The sequence below is a fragment of the Zonotrichia leucophrys genome, chromosome 3 (genome assembly GCF_028769735.1).
Source record: "Zonotrichia leucophrys gambelii isolate GWCS_2022_RI chromosome 3, RI_Zleu_2.0, whole genome shotgun sequence".
NCBI classification, from domain to species: Eukaryota; Metazoa; Chordata; class Aves; order Passeriformes; family Passerellidae; genus Zonotrichia; species Zonotrichia leucophrys.
In genome coordinates, this window is record NC_088172.1 from 109,668,084 (window position 1) to 109,683,227 (window position 15,144).

The window sequence follows — 15,144 nt, forward strand, 5'->3', positions numbered from 1 at the left end:
TACCTTTTTCATATTACCCATATGCTTTTAATACAGTTTCAGGATCTGATGCTGAAATACACTGCTGTCTGCTCCCATCCCAGCCTTGCTCTTCACAGACTCCTCTACAGACAAGGGCTGACATCTGGGCTGTGCAAATTGTGGCTGTAAGAGGCTGAAAAGAGCAAGAGAGGGACAGAGGAAGGAGGAAGAGAAAGGGCTGCTTGTTGCTGTAGACGAGAAGGAAAAAAGACCTTAAAAAAGTGAGTCTGGTATTGAATATCAATAAAATTTAGTATGTACAAAACTGACCAAAAACTCTGTGACTGGCAGGGCTCAAAAGGGAGATCCAGGGGGAAATTATTGTAAAGCAAAAGAGTATCCTGTGTTCTTTTGTCAAAATGAGATGCAGGTCTGTTGCTGTATCTGCATGGAGATACGAATATAAAGTCACTACTGATGAAAAGCATGGGAGTTTTTGTGGCTGATAAATTACCAACAGAAAAGTCAAGCATAGGGGCCCACGTCATGTGGGATGTAGGACCTGGGCAAACAGAGAGAACTGGGTCTGGAAAGTCAGAACTGAAAAGGAGTTAAAGAATACAGTGAGCAAACAGAAGACCAGGAAGCTCTCTTGTTTCTGTGGGAGAATGGGCTAGTGGAATCATTGAATTGTGCCAGTAGAAAAGAGGATTTAATACCATTTAATACCATTTAATACCATTTAATACCATTTAATACTTTTGCATTTAGCATCAATTCCATGCAACAATAGAATACTGGGTTGGGAGAGACCTCAATGATCTTGTGGTCGAACGTTTCTTGGAAAAATCATGGTTTTGTCAAGGTGGCTCAGCACCCTGTGCAGCTGAATCTTAAAAATGTCCAAAGCTGGGGAATATGCCAAGAAGAAAACCTTGACTTTCAGTCATGCCCACTTCCAAATAGATTCAGAAAACAGAGAGAGAGAGAGAGAGAGAGAGAGAGAGAAAGAAAGAAAGAAAGAAAGAAAGAAAGAAAGAAAGAAAGAAAGAAAGAAAGAAAGAAAGAAAAGAAAGAAAGAAGAAAGAAAGAAAGAAAGAAAGAAAGAAAGAAAGAAAGAAAGAAAGAAAGAAAGAAAGAAAGAAAGAAAGAAAGAAAGAAAGAAAGAAAGAAAGAAAGAAAGAAAGAAAGAAAGAAAGAAAGAAAGAAAGAAAGAAAGAGAAAGAAAGAAACAGTTGCCAGAACCCAAATATATTTTGATTTTTTTTTCCAAAGCAGACAGGGAGGTGCTTTGATTACTTTGAAGGTATCTGGAGGAGGAGGAGGAAAAGTCAATGCCCACTGATGTAAAAGTGGAGGAAAGAAACCAGGTTCTCTCATGGGAATCTGGAGGTAGAGGCTGACAAGAGGAAATGGGCAAGTATTTGTGACAGAAAGAACAGGAACAGGATCCAACATCTAGGCACATGTTCAGGTAGTATTGGATGTGTCCAGCTCCTGATCATCAAAACCAAATGGATTTCTGGAATTTTAGGTAAAAATAATCAACAATTAGAGTCCATGCTAAGGTATCAAGGTGAAGAGTAGTGGCTTCTATCCTGCAAGCCTTAAATTTAAAAGTATATGAATAAATTTTTAGATCTTCAAGATAGTTAAGGCAGCTACTCATCTTAAATAACACATCCCTGCTGCCACATCAATTTATGGACATTCATATAAGTAATTGTTTAAAATGTAAGAGCTATATTAGCCTGAATTAACCCAATTCTCTATAGTTTCAGGGCAGACTTCCTGGATTTCTGTTCCTCATTTAAGGCACCACTGACATCTCTGCATTCCAGAGATTCATGAGCATCAACAGAAAACAAGGTAATTGATGCTTGGGGATCCAGCTAGTACTTGGGCATAGCTTTGACATCACAGAATTATGGAATTATCTGAATTGGAAAGGATCTTAAAGGTGATTGTGTTCCATCCCCTGCCATGGGCAGGAATATCTTCCAAAAGACCAGGTTGCTCCAAGCCTTGTCCAACTCAGCCTTGGACACTTCCAGGGATGGGGCAGCCACAGCTTCTCTGGGCAAGTCATGGAAATTTTACAACATGTTTCATCATGGTTAGTCATATTTCAGTCAATGGAGAACTTAATACATCAAATAGACAAAGTACCTCGCTACACTTAAATCAGAATCTGATGATGATTCATCTGCTACTTACCTACTGTTACCTTCTCTTGGGGACAGCAAAGCAGACTGAGTCACCATTAAGGTGTCAACTGGCAAGCCAAGACCACTCTGAAGGTCTCCAGTCTGATGAGTGTTGATAATTGTTCTGGCCAAGCTCTTTAGGCTGTCACTTGTCAGCTCATTTCTTGGATGACCCGGCAGATCCCCAAGCTCAATGATCAGCACTCTGGATGGACCAGCCCCATCAGGTGGATGCAGAATCTGGCTGCTCCCTGGTTGTGTCCCCTCTTCCTGTGGGCTGTATCTGCTCTGAAAGGCTGTGCAAAATGCCATGTTAGGACAGTGATATCTCTTTTTGCTGGCATTGGCTGAGATTACCTGCAAAGTGCTTTCACTTCCCAGCACATTATAGACCACTCTGACTTGGTCATGACCAATCTTCAAGAAATCAGCCAATCGATGTGCTATGGTTTCCTCACCCTCTTCCCCAGCAGCCCCAGTTACAGTGAAAGCCACAAGAAGGGAAAGGCCAGCAACTATTTCCACAGGTTCCTCCTCATGGAGGAGAACATAGAGAAGGTTGTCCTCAAAGCTGAAGTAATTGGCCCCTGCCCCTGAGTTCAGTGAAAAAGAAGATGGGGTCGGAGAGACATAATTCCCTTGGATGAAAACACGGAGGCTGAGTGGTTCAGTGAAGAACATGGCAAGGGGCAGTCTGGTTGTGTTTTGGCCACTGAGAAGGTAGAGTCTGAAAGCCAGAGGTGCCAGGTCTGGGAAGCAAACTGTGGTGAGTTTGGTGGAGGGCAGAACAGAGAAGAAAGCAGAACGATGCTCTGCAGGGTGACATGAAGAATGTGAGGTGTCATCAGTGAAGGTGTCCATAAAGCTACCAGTCATTGTAACCACTGGGAACAGTCTCTGGCTATCCACACTGGAATCCAAGTTTTCTAAGATGACAAGTGCATGATCTGTCTGTTTGCAGAAGTAGCCTTGTACTGAGGGCTTGAAGAGGCACTTACTGTCATCTCTGTAAATTCCTGGAAGAGAATAAAGGGAGATGGGGAAAAAAATTAAATGTTTCAGACATCATCTCAAAAAAAATAGGTCCTTATTTTTCCATTCCAAATTAAAAGTCACTTTGTCAGTGTTAAAATTTTACATAGTTTTAAGAGCAGCCCGGACACTGAGAGATATTAAATGGGTAGAAATTGCATCTACCTCTAGACATCCTGGAATTGAAGATTGTTGAGGACTGAAAACAAATGACAGAGAAACATCACATGCACCCACCTTGTTCTTTCTACATATAAAACTACAATATCCATTGAAAGAACATAAATTGCAAGACAGACTTTTTGTCTGACCCAGCCCTTTGTCCCTATGTCCTTGTGCCTTCTACATTTTTCCTGGTCCCAAGCCTGTAGCAGAGTGATGAATCAGAGTGTGACTGCAAGTCTTTGCAAAGATAATTTAACCCTACAAAGTGCTTTCTCATCCCACTCACAGAGACTGCACTTCAAACAGAAAACACTAGAAAGGACCAGAACATCATTAATCTACTCCAGTGGTGAACCACCTCATTTGAGTGAGAAGCTGGAAGAAACCATCAGATTCAGATACCTATAAATATAGGAGACTCTCACGTGTGTTACAAATGTCCAAACTCCCACTACAGTCAGTTGACATCTGGAATTTCAACCATTTCCTCACAGGCAGGTATCTAGATTTGTTTGGAATGTCTTGAGGTACCTGAGACGAGTGACCCAGGGTCTATAGAAGACATGTGCCTTGCAAGAACACCCCACAGCACCAGAAATCACACTAAACACACATTTGTGTAACGGAAACACAGCCAATTTCCCAGCCATCTCTTCAAAGCAGTTTAAAAACAATGAAATTCACCCTAAAATACTTCTATTTAGTCATCTGGATTGCATTTTACAATCCTATAATTTTATTGACCACAGGTGGGATCTTGTCACTTAAACACAAGTGCAGAATGTCACCTGGACTTCTTTTGGTAGCTGCAACATCTGTAGGTGCAACACACAATGAATGGGAGTGCAAAACCCGCTTTAGATAACACTTTGCTCTTTCAAAACGGGGGTGAAGGTCATTACACACATCTCAAGGTTTCCCACCAAATCCCCTCCTGAGTGCCTCTGCAGACAAGTCAAGAGGATCCTTTTATGGAAGGCTCTAGAGAGAAGAGATGTAATCCACACAGTCTTCTGAGTTAGAATCATAGACTCACTAAATGGTTTGGGTTGTAAGGTTGGACCTTAATTATCATCTAGTTCCAAGCCTCCTGCAAAGAATCACCTTCCACTAGACCAGGTTGCTCAGGCCCCCATCCGAACTGTCCCTGAACACTTCCAGGGATGGGGAATCCACAGTTTCTCTGGGCAGCAAATGCCTCAACATCCTCACAGAAAAGAATTTCTTTGCAATATCAAATTTATCCCCACCCCTGTTAGTTTTGTGCCATTCCCCCTTGTGCTGCCACTCCATACCTTTGTCAAAATCCTGAATGGTGCTGTAAGTTTATAGTGTGCTCCATCTAACTAAATACAGGTCTACTTTAAGATGAGAGAAATTGTGCCTCAAGCTGTAACGATGAGATCACCACTGATTATAAAGAGAGAATAAAAGTAAATGGGTTCAGATTCAGGCACGAAAAACATAAACATTTCTGCCTGGAGCATCTTAGAAAAAAGATGTAGGTTTCTGTTTTTCCTTCCTCTCTTCAAAATAAAATCAAAGGAGGAACTTTCTGCTGTAGTCAGCTAGAATTCTCCTTCCCTCACCTAGCCTGCTCCTTCCTTAGTCAGCTGTGCTCACAAACATGTTGGGCAAAGCATGGCCAATGTCCAAACCAGCTCTGTGCTCCTCATTCAGCACATGGGGACATGCATTCAGTTCACATAAAAAATAAGGGACAGCAACATCCTTAAGAGTCACAAACTTCTGGATGAATAAGAGGACATTAGGGCTAAAAGACGTCACTTATCAAGGACACATTATGTGAAAATTTCTGCTAGATAAAAATAGCAGACTTCTAAAAAATAAATTAACTATGAGAAGTGTTAGATGGGCTCTGAGCAACGTGGTGCAGTGGAAGGTGTCCCTGCCTACCTGGGGATGATCTTTACCGTTACTTCCAACCCAAGCCATTCTATCATTCCATTAAATAATTCTGGGCTCTGCCTTTAGTTGCATCTCAAAGCCAGGATCCTGTACATTATGTATTTCCAGGGGAATCATCATGTGCAGCCCGTGGTCTGTGAACATTCCCCAGAATGAGCTCTCCCTCTGCACGTCCCTGAGGGAAGCAATGGAATTACATAAATGTTGAGCTCTGCTCAGGGAGGATGTCCAAATGAGACGGGATCTGTACAAACCCTTCTATTTTTAGACACCAGCTTACAAATTTGCTTCCCTTTTCTTGCTTTTTCCTGGTTTTTTTTTTTTTTTTTTTTTTTTGCTTTTCAGTGTAAGTATTTTGCTGTAGTGTTTTGCTGTCAGTTTGTGCTGGAGGCAAAAAAGAGAGTGAGGGACAGCTCTGTTCAGAACAGAAGTGGAAATGCTGTGCTCAGAGACACTGGAATTGTCCTGGAGCACTGGGAGGACGCGCTGTGCCGCCAGCAGCCTGCCCACAAAGGCTGACACATCTCATCCACGGCTCTCCTGGAAACACCCCATCTCCCCCTGGTGACATTTCTCATGTCTACAAATGGGATTTGATGATATTTCATGATTTCTCAGAACTTTTCTTGGCCCCGCCTGCCTTGCAAAGGGGGCTGGCTTGGTTTCCTGCACACACTCACATCCGTGCACACACACACACACACACACACACACACACACATCACTGCTTGTCTTCTTCCAAATGGCCTTATCTGCCAGTCACAATTTCTGCAGCCTGCAATTTCGATCACTTTTAAATGAAACCCATGCTGGCCTTAGTAATCATAATGTCATTTACAATTTACCACAAAACACGTTTATTCGGTTAGTAGCACATTGGAGAAAGAGAACTCCATATGAACTCGCCACTGAAGCCCTAATCTGATTATTTCCTCATGAAAATCCAAGCAGGGGTGCTTGTAAGAGGGGGTCTGAGAAGAGAAGAAAAAAGTGAGTCCTGGCCACAGCTGACTCTGATAATCAATGAGAGCAGATAAGTGACGCGGCGTGTCACGGCCAGCAGCTAATCTGCCCCAGGGCTTTCCTCTAAAAAAGGCCAGAGTGGACAGGACTTAATAAATACTGAGTGACCACTGAATATTGAGCTGACATGTGCTATTTACATCGGTGATGAACAATAGCAGTGATAAATTCCAGAAGCATCCCCCCGCCATGGGTGAAATTGGATTACACAGGTTCTATTTGTATGTGTTTGCACACACACACGTGTGTGTGAGAGAGGGAGAAAAAAATGGGGAAAAAAGAGTCAACTATAGTCCTTAGACATGTGTGGGAAATTTGAAGATACTCATATATTGTTGAACTTCATGCTGTTATCTTGTGTACCCAGGCAGAGGAAGGGGACATGTGTGCTTTGGGCTCGTGAATTCACCTGTTTTTTCTGCTCCACACAAGAAGAGAGAGAAATGATACATGGAATGTGTGTGTGTTTGTTCACCCTCTGCAGATAATTCCTCCACCTCAGCAAGCAGACTTTGATTTCTGCAGGTTCCACCCATCATCAAGGCAAATTTATTATTTATTTATATACATAAACACACCAGCACATATATCTAGATGAGATTTTAGCAACTCAGGTTGCTTCTAGGGCTCCTGACAAATATTAACTTTGTGTCAATATTTGTCCTTCCTGTCGTGAAATGAGGATTTTCCACCTCATTTCACATTTGAAAAGAATAATGCTCCGAGGGGGCCCTCTTTGCTTAGGGAAAAAACCTCCACCACTGCCACCATCACCACATCATATCCTTTATTTAGAAAAATGGAGAGACGTGGAAGAAGAGAAGAGCATTTTTTAAAATAGATGTTCTGACTTAAAGGCACATAGAGTCCTATACAAGTCTCCTGGCTTTTCCCTTGTTCCCCAATGCCAAATAAATAAAATAAAATAAATTCTACATTTAAAATTGAATGAAATACATCAACATTAATGATTTTCCCCTTCAGGTTAACACCACCATTTGCTTCAATAATTTTTACCCATTTCGTGATAGATTCCACAATTCATGGTACAGGGAAAAATAGAGACTCTTTCTGACAAAAACAAAAGGCAATGTCAGTTTTTTATCAAAATAAAATAAATCTCCCACAATTTTCTTTCCATCTGACTGCATTTGCCCGTCAGTTATTTCTAATTTAACTACAATTATAGCTACAAAAATATAAAGGCAAGGAGGGGAGGAAGGGGGAGGGGAGAGATAAATGGGACACTGTTTAGAAATTGCGATTCATTGGCCTTGGGCTGGCCAGCACATATCTTTGCTGAGAGGGAAATATTCATCAGCATTAACTGTTCCTTTTGACCTGCTGACATTCAAATGGGAAATAAAGGGGGAAAAAAGGAGCCCAGGAATAGCACCTTGGAAATCCAGAAAAGGTAAATGATTCTGAGCTCAATTGCAGAGGAAGGCACAGTGGTACAAGTGTTTCTTATGTGTTTGTTTACAAATGTGCTGTGTTTTGGTTCAGGCAGAGTTAATTTTCTTTGCAGTAGCTGTTTTGGGCTGTGTTTTGGATTTGTGCTGAAAATGGTGTTAACAGGACAGAGATGTTTTCATTATTGCTGAGAGGGGCTTGCACAGAATTGAAACTTTTCTACTCCTCACCCCACCAGTGAACGGGCTGGGGGTGCACATGGATTTTGGAGGGGACACAGCCAGAACAGCTAACCCACAGAATATCCCAGACCATGTGGGTTCATGCTTAGCCTATAAAGCTGGGGTAAGAAGAAGGAAGGGGAGGACATTTGGAGTGATGGCATTTATTTTCCCAAGTCACTGCAACCTGTGATGGAGTCCCACTGGAGTGGCTGAACACCTCCCTGCCCATGGGAAGTGGTGAATGGATTATTTGTTTTACTTTGCTTGCTTACACAACTTTTACTTCCCCTGTTTAAAGGTCTTTATCTCAACCCCCAGGTTTTCTCCCTTTTACACTTCCAGTTCTCTCTCCCATCCCACCAGGCCTGAGTGACTGAGGGGCTCTGTGAGGCTGAGTTGCCATCTGGGGTTAAACCATGGGAACACACACACAAATAAATATGTACTCATAGCAGGGACCATGTAAATAAAAATAGAGTGACTGCTTTAGGCTGTTAATTCCTTCTTTTAAAGAAAATTATTTTGGAAGGAAATGAGTCTCATAACATCACTCTGTGTGGGGGTTTTATTCTCTCCTGTTTATCGTTCTTCTATAAAAAACTTTGGCACCCCCCCCAGCCAATTTTAGCCACATTTGTGGACTCAAAAATACTGTGTTCCTTAAAGGTTTGTAAAAGTAGGTGCCCAAGAAGAGAAAAGCCAGTTATTTGTGCTTCCTTTGAATGAAGGTCTGTCATAAAACTCTCTTCTTACACATCCTGAGATCTGCATTCACCCTTCCTTTTCACATGCAAATCCAAAGAAAAACAGGTGTAATACATGAAATATTTGCTCTTGCATTCATTGTGTGCTTTGCTATGGCCACACATATTGAAACTAATTATTCTCTTTAAAATCAAGTGTTATTTGCCACTTTCATATAGTTATACATCTTTAGGTTTGCATCAACACTTCAGAGCTCCCCACGCTTCAGAGGGAAGGCACACATTACAGATGACAATATATCTGTCCCAGTCATGAACAAAAAATTACAGTTTTACAGTTCCCAGAGACAATAATAATAATAATTCATTCTTGACCTCAAAGCATCAGTTTTAAAAAGAGAGAGACCAGCAAATCTCCAAGGTCAGAATGCTCTCCAACAGGGATCAAAAAGAGTATGGGAACCAAGCATTTGTATAGCAATGTTCACCCAAAATGCTCCTCAAGCTTTCAGTGATTTACAGGTCAGGAATCTCTCGAGTGAGAGAGATCTTTGTTGGTCTTTGAATTTGAGAGAAAACACCTAATCTGTCATAAAAACCCATGAAAAGTTGGGGAGAGAATAATAAACCATCCAGGAGAAAATATCTTGATCCCTCTCAAAGCGGGGTGGGTCAGTAAATCTGTAAGGGCCCTTTAGAGATCGTGCCCAGACCAGGTTGGATAAAGGGATTTTTCTTTTAATTCCACAAATCTGCTGGATTACAAGGTGCCACACTTGAAAATACTTGTGTCCAGAAGAATCAGCAGGAACTGAGCTTCTGGAGTGTTTTATCCATCAAAACTTATCAAATAACCAGTGCCAACTCAGGTTCTAGTCCCTGAGGCCAGCTGGCATAGCACTTCCATAGAATTAAAGCCATGGACCCTCCAGAAGACAGTGATCACCTCCAAACTGCATTTTTGAACTGGCTCCTGACTCGTGATAATTTTTGGAAAGCACACAGGAGTTATTTTGGGCACTTCTGTGTTGGCTGGGACAAAAGTGGGTTTGGAGCTGTACTCTTGGGGCAATAGGAAGCTCCTGTGTCCATACCCCAGTGCTGCTGGACTGGGTAGAGACCCATTCCTGCTACTGTCAGCACTGGCCCAGAGCAGCTTGTGCATAATTTTACTAAATCAGAAAGACAGAATTGGGAGCGATTTTTTTCTGTATTATCATTAATGATTTGGGAACTTTAGTCATTTTAGTGATCCTGACAACACAAAGGTCCCCATAATGCTTATTTCAGGAACAAATCCAATGCAGTGACAAAAGCGTTACCAGATATTTCATCGTGCATGCAGACAAAAATGGTTAAATAGCCCGGACTGGAGCTTTTAGATGATCTCATGAAGCAGGTAAGACAAACAAACTATTCTCACAAACCTCTTGAAGTGATTAACCACCATCCAAAAAGTCATCTCTGTGTAAGATGGGTCCTGTCTCCCAGAAAAAGACAAATAAAAATGCAAAGAGAAACATATTTTCGTCCCTATTATTTCACCTTTGAAAAACATGCTGTTCCACAAGTATCAGTTCTTTTCTAGTATCACTACCAAAGCTTTTCCCATTTTCTTCCCCTTGAAGATAATCCTGATTTCCATTAGGTGTTTTTAAGAGGATTTTCCTCTTCCCTTGACCAGCAACCTCACTGACTGAAGCTTTAGTCACACCAATACCTGTGGCTCAAAATAAAGATGAGGAGCAGCAAACAGCAGAGCTTTTGCCAACACCATTCCAGTCACCATCTCTCTGGTCTAGGAATGATAAAATTACCATCACCACAACCACCTGAAAGCAGAACAGCAGCTTTGTCAGATGCCAGACCTAAAATGAATGTGGCTGTGCCACGCACTGCTCTGAGCTGTGGATATAATGAGTTTTGAATGGGAAGTCCTGGACACAATAAATCTGTGCCATATGTGACCATTTCCTGTGTCAGTTCCTTTCTCATAACCAGTGGAGGCTTCTCCCTCCCCCTCACTTTCCCTTTCATGACCCCACACCAGGGCTCTGAAATCTTTCAGGGTTGCTTTTGGGCCCCAGGCCTTTCCACAGCAGTTGCATAAATAAATGAGTTTGACAGCAAACATCATAATGGTTACGGTAATTTGTGCTCCACACAAGTGCTTGTGCTACTCGCAGGAGAAACGGGGGAGGAAAGAGCTTTTTTTGTTACCACAAACAAAAGTATGTTCTCTGACAAGTGGTGAAAGAATTAGTCAAATAAACTTGAACTCTATTCTGACCATCGTGTTATGGATGGGGAGGTTCTCAGCTTCACTCTCCTTCCTTGGCCTGCAGTCACTGCAAAGACAAATCATCCTTTTCTTCTGCAAAAATAAAGTTAGGGCATAAAATGAACTGCCTCAAAATAAAATTTTCAGGGAACTCCGCTTTACTGCTATTATTATTATCATTTCTTCCCAATGAGAACAGTTCTTTGGTCCTGGGAACATGCTCACAAAGAGACTGAGTGATTTTCCACTAGAAGTTGGCTAGAAGGAAAATGCCAAATACCTGCAGTTTCTGGAAGTATTTGGGTTAGAAATAAGCTTTAAAATGACAATGATTTCTGTAAGAAATAGGTTGAGAGGGCAGAACAGAAGCTTTCATTTGTTCTATTTTCTCCCTTTTTCATTGACAAATAACACATTTTGACTAAATACCAAACTTTTACTAAGTTTTTAACTTTCCCTGAGAAATTATATTTAGTCTGTGTACATTTTTTTTGTCCTGTAAACCCTATTATTAAAAGCCATTTTTCCCCAGCAATGCCATTTAATAAAACATATTTCATATATCCCGATTTCAGCCCAGAAAGACTGCAGACATTTCAGTTAGCATAGTAAAAGGCATAATTAGTTTATAGAACTTTTATAACAATTGTTAGGGAGGAAGGCTGGTTTCCCATATCCAATACAGAGATAACAAAATAAAAGTATTAGTATTTTAACCAGGGAGGCTTAGGTTGGAAATCTGAAGATCATCTTTCTGGTAAAAAAAAAAAAATGTAAGTAGCAAGAGCTTGAAACCAATTGTTTAGGAATCTGGGAGGACTAATACAAGTGAAGGATTTTTTCAGCAGGTTATATTAATTTCTTTGGGGAACATTGCAATTACAGATTTATAGTAATTACTTTAGAGTGCTTCTTTTCTTTTCTTTTCTTTTCTTTTCTTTTCTTTTCTTTTCTTTTCTTTTCTTTTCTTTTCTTTTCTTTCTTTCTTTTCTTCTTTCCTTTCTTTCCTTTCCTTCTTTCTTTCCTTTCCTTCCTTTCCTTTCCTTTCTTTCCTTTCCTTTCCTTTCCTTTCCTTTCCTTTCCTTTCCTTTCCTTTCCTTTCCTTTCCTTTCCTTTCCTTTCCTTTCCTTTCCTTTCCTTTCCTTTCCTTTCCTTTCCTTTCTTTCCTTTCCTTTCCTTTCCTTTCCTTTCCTTTCCTTTCCCTTTCCTTTCCTTTCCTTTCCTTTCCTTTCCTTTCCTTTCTTTCCTTTCCTTTCCTTTCCTTTCCTTTCCTTTCCTTTCCTTTCCTTCTTTCCTTTCCTTTTCCTTTCCTTTCCTTTCCTTTCCTTTTCCTTTCCTTTCCTTTCCTTTCCTTTCCTTCTTTCCTTTCCTTTCCTTTCCTTTCCTTTCCTTTCCCCATCAAAGTTATAAAAATATGTTAAAATCTTACTTGCACCTGCCTTGGCTGGAGGTTCAGCCCAAGAGCCTGTGCTCACAACAGAAAGGTTCACAAGCACAAGAGTCCCTGTGACATTATTAGGGTGATTTTCAGCAATATTAGTCCTGTATGGGCTGTGGACTTGAATCTTAAAGCAGAAGGATTTCATTATGGGTACAGACAGCTATATTATGCCATGACATATTTATGACAATGAACAGTAATGGGAGGCAAGTATTTTAAGCCTTGGGAGTTGAAATTAATCTGAGAGCACTGTGCAGAATCTGAACACCTATGAAAACATATTGCAGAGCTAAAATTTGAGACACAAAGGCTACAGTCATTATCTGAGCACATAGAAAGGATTCATCACATTAATTCTAGCTGCCTAAATGTTAAGCATCTAGTCTAAGCTAATTGTCTGGTCTAAGCTGTTCATCTAGACAATAATCATTAGAAAGGGGGAGAGGAGAGGCTTTTAGAGGGTTATTCATTCCTGCTTTTCTTTGGATGGATTGTATCACTTCTGGAGGTATCTGTCTCTGCCGGCTATGTGTGGGACCCAGACATATATTTTGGACTGCAGGCCTGCCTTTAGAATCAGAGAATCACCAAATCGTTAAGTTTGGAAAAGATCTCCAAGATCATCAAGTTCAACCTTTGGCCAATCACCACCTTGCCATTAAACCATAGCATTAAGTCCCAGTGCCATTGGGTAAAATGAGCACAAGCACTAATGATGCTGCTAACGAGGCTTGTGGGACAGCCAGGCCAATCCATGTTCATGTTCAGAAATAAGAGGGAAATGACAGCTCTGTACACACTTCTAAGTAACCATCTTCTTCAGTTTTGAATGATAGGAAAGAGAGAAAGGAGGGAGATGAAGTAACTACCATCAAATTAAAAATTAGAAAGAAACTCCCCTACCCCTGAGATATAAACAAGCTACAAACATGGTTTGAGAAAGACCCTGAAAAAGACCAAACTCTGCATTTGGCTTTTGTAGCTCTGGTGACCAAGCCACGGCATTGAGGTACTCCCACGTGTGCAAGGTGCAGTCACCCTGAAAACCGAGGCTCTGTCTGCTCCTGAACAGTGCAGCTCACACAGGAAACAGAGGGGGCCCTCATCAAAATACTTTGGAATCCCTAAAATTAGACAATTTATCCAAAAAGAGTTGAGCAAAGAGAACAACTCCCTAAAAAATATTTCTAACCTCTGGAGCTAACATGGATGCAGGAACAGAACCACACTGATTTCAAACACCACTTCCAAAAAATCAAATGTGTCTATCAGCATAATCCTAAAATACCATGCCTACAATGAATCTTGGGAGGAAAAAAAAGTAGGTCAGAAGAGATTTCCAGATGTCATATATTTCAAACTTCTACTCTGCGCAAGGCTAACTACAAAGTTACATCAGACTTTTGAGGGCTTTATCACAAATCATAGCATATCTACATTTTAGGTTTTAGGTTTCATAGGACAAACGTCCCAGGTTAGAATATGTCCAGAGGAGCTTCCAGGACTGAAAATTACTTGGAGAATATCTGTGACCCAATGACATGTTCATTCAGAACTTAAGATAATTTCAAGATGGTTTGAAGAAGCTTTGAGGGTTGCTTTGCAAATAATTTTTATACTCATGTGTGGTTATTTTAGGTAGTCCAAATCCTGGTCCTTGTCCCATCCCAAGCCTTCTGGACAGCTCTAACAGGAAAGGAATACATTTGGAGCTGGAACATCTCTTGTGCTTTGCCAGACAGTGCGCTTCAAGTTCATATAATGGTGAATAGACAGAGTGACATGATCCTCATTGTGTGGGGTGATGCCCATGGAGAAAAATAATAAATGTATTGGTGGAGCACTGAAATCACCCACCAGTCCTGATTGCCCTGCTCTAAGTAGTAAGGATCACTTCCTTTCTATTTTATTCCAGACTTACTAGAGAGCTGTTTGAAATTTCAGACAGCCCTTGGAGTTATTTTGGCCAGGGAGTATATTTAAAACTCATTGTGCCTAATGTTGTCTTTCTACAATTGAGAAGTAATCAGGAAAGACGTGAAAATAAATAGACAAGTGAGAGGCAAAATGAAATATGAAGTGGCTAGAAAGGAGTCTGCTCTCTAATGTATTTTTTCAGCTTATTATTGTAAAAGCCCAGAGCAAAAGAGTAGCTTTGAAGAGTCTTTTGTTAATAGTGGAGAGGTTGTCTTTATATTTTTCTTAACTTTTTTATTTATTAACCATGGGTTATGGGTACTTCCATAAGTGATGGCCAAGTTTCAGGTTTCAGGGACTTGTTTAGTCTGAAAACATCCCCAGCTGCAATGGGAAGCAGAAAAGAGAAGTAACAACCCATCACATGGTGTTGGAAGGAAGCAAAATCGAAGCCCATTTGTTCTCTGCTTTTCCCTGTAATTTCTGGTGGTTGAGCTTGCAGAGGTTTGGATGTCCCTGTTTGGATGGTTAAAATGCATTCCCAGCACGCCACTTCCTCAGGTGGTCGAGCTGATGACAGCATGAGGCCAATGTAAAACAGCTGATGTCTTGACCCTATCTGACAATAAAATTACAGAGCTGCATTCCTAAACCAGGCAATCCTCCAGATCATTGTGGAAAATAGAAAATAAATGTTATTGAGGGCACTTACCCTATGCTCAAACCCTAAATGATGACAGTTGATAACATTTTTGAGACTCTTGGTGTTGGGGCACTACGTGTTTATTTATCGTTGCTGTCATTATGGGGCTAAGTATAAAAATATTCAATTTCTTCAAGACCTCAT

General features: G+C 40.9%; 1 protein-coding gene across 1 annotated transcript in view; it reads right to left on the bottom strand.

Annotated features, from left to right (window-relative positions):
- The window catches only part of PKHD1 (PKHD1 ciliary IPT domain containing fibrocystin/polyductin), a 238,581-nt gene that overhangs the window by 26,118 nt on the left and 197,319 nt on the right, over nucleotides 1–15,144 (bottom strand). The window contains exon 59 of the mRNA XM_064707121.1: nucleotides 2,179–3,184. Within this exon, the coding sequence (XP_064563191.1) occupies nucleotides 2,179–3,184 (1,006 nt within the window). The remainder of the gene's footprint in view (nucleotides 1–2,178; nucleotides 3,185–15,144) is intronic.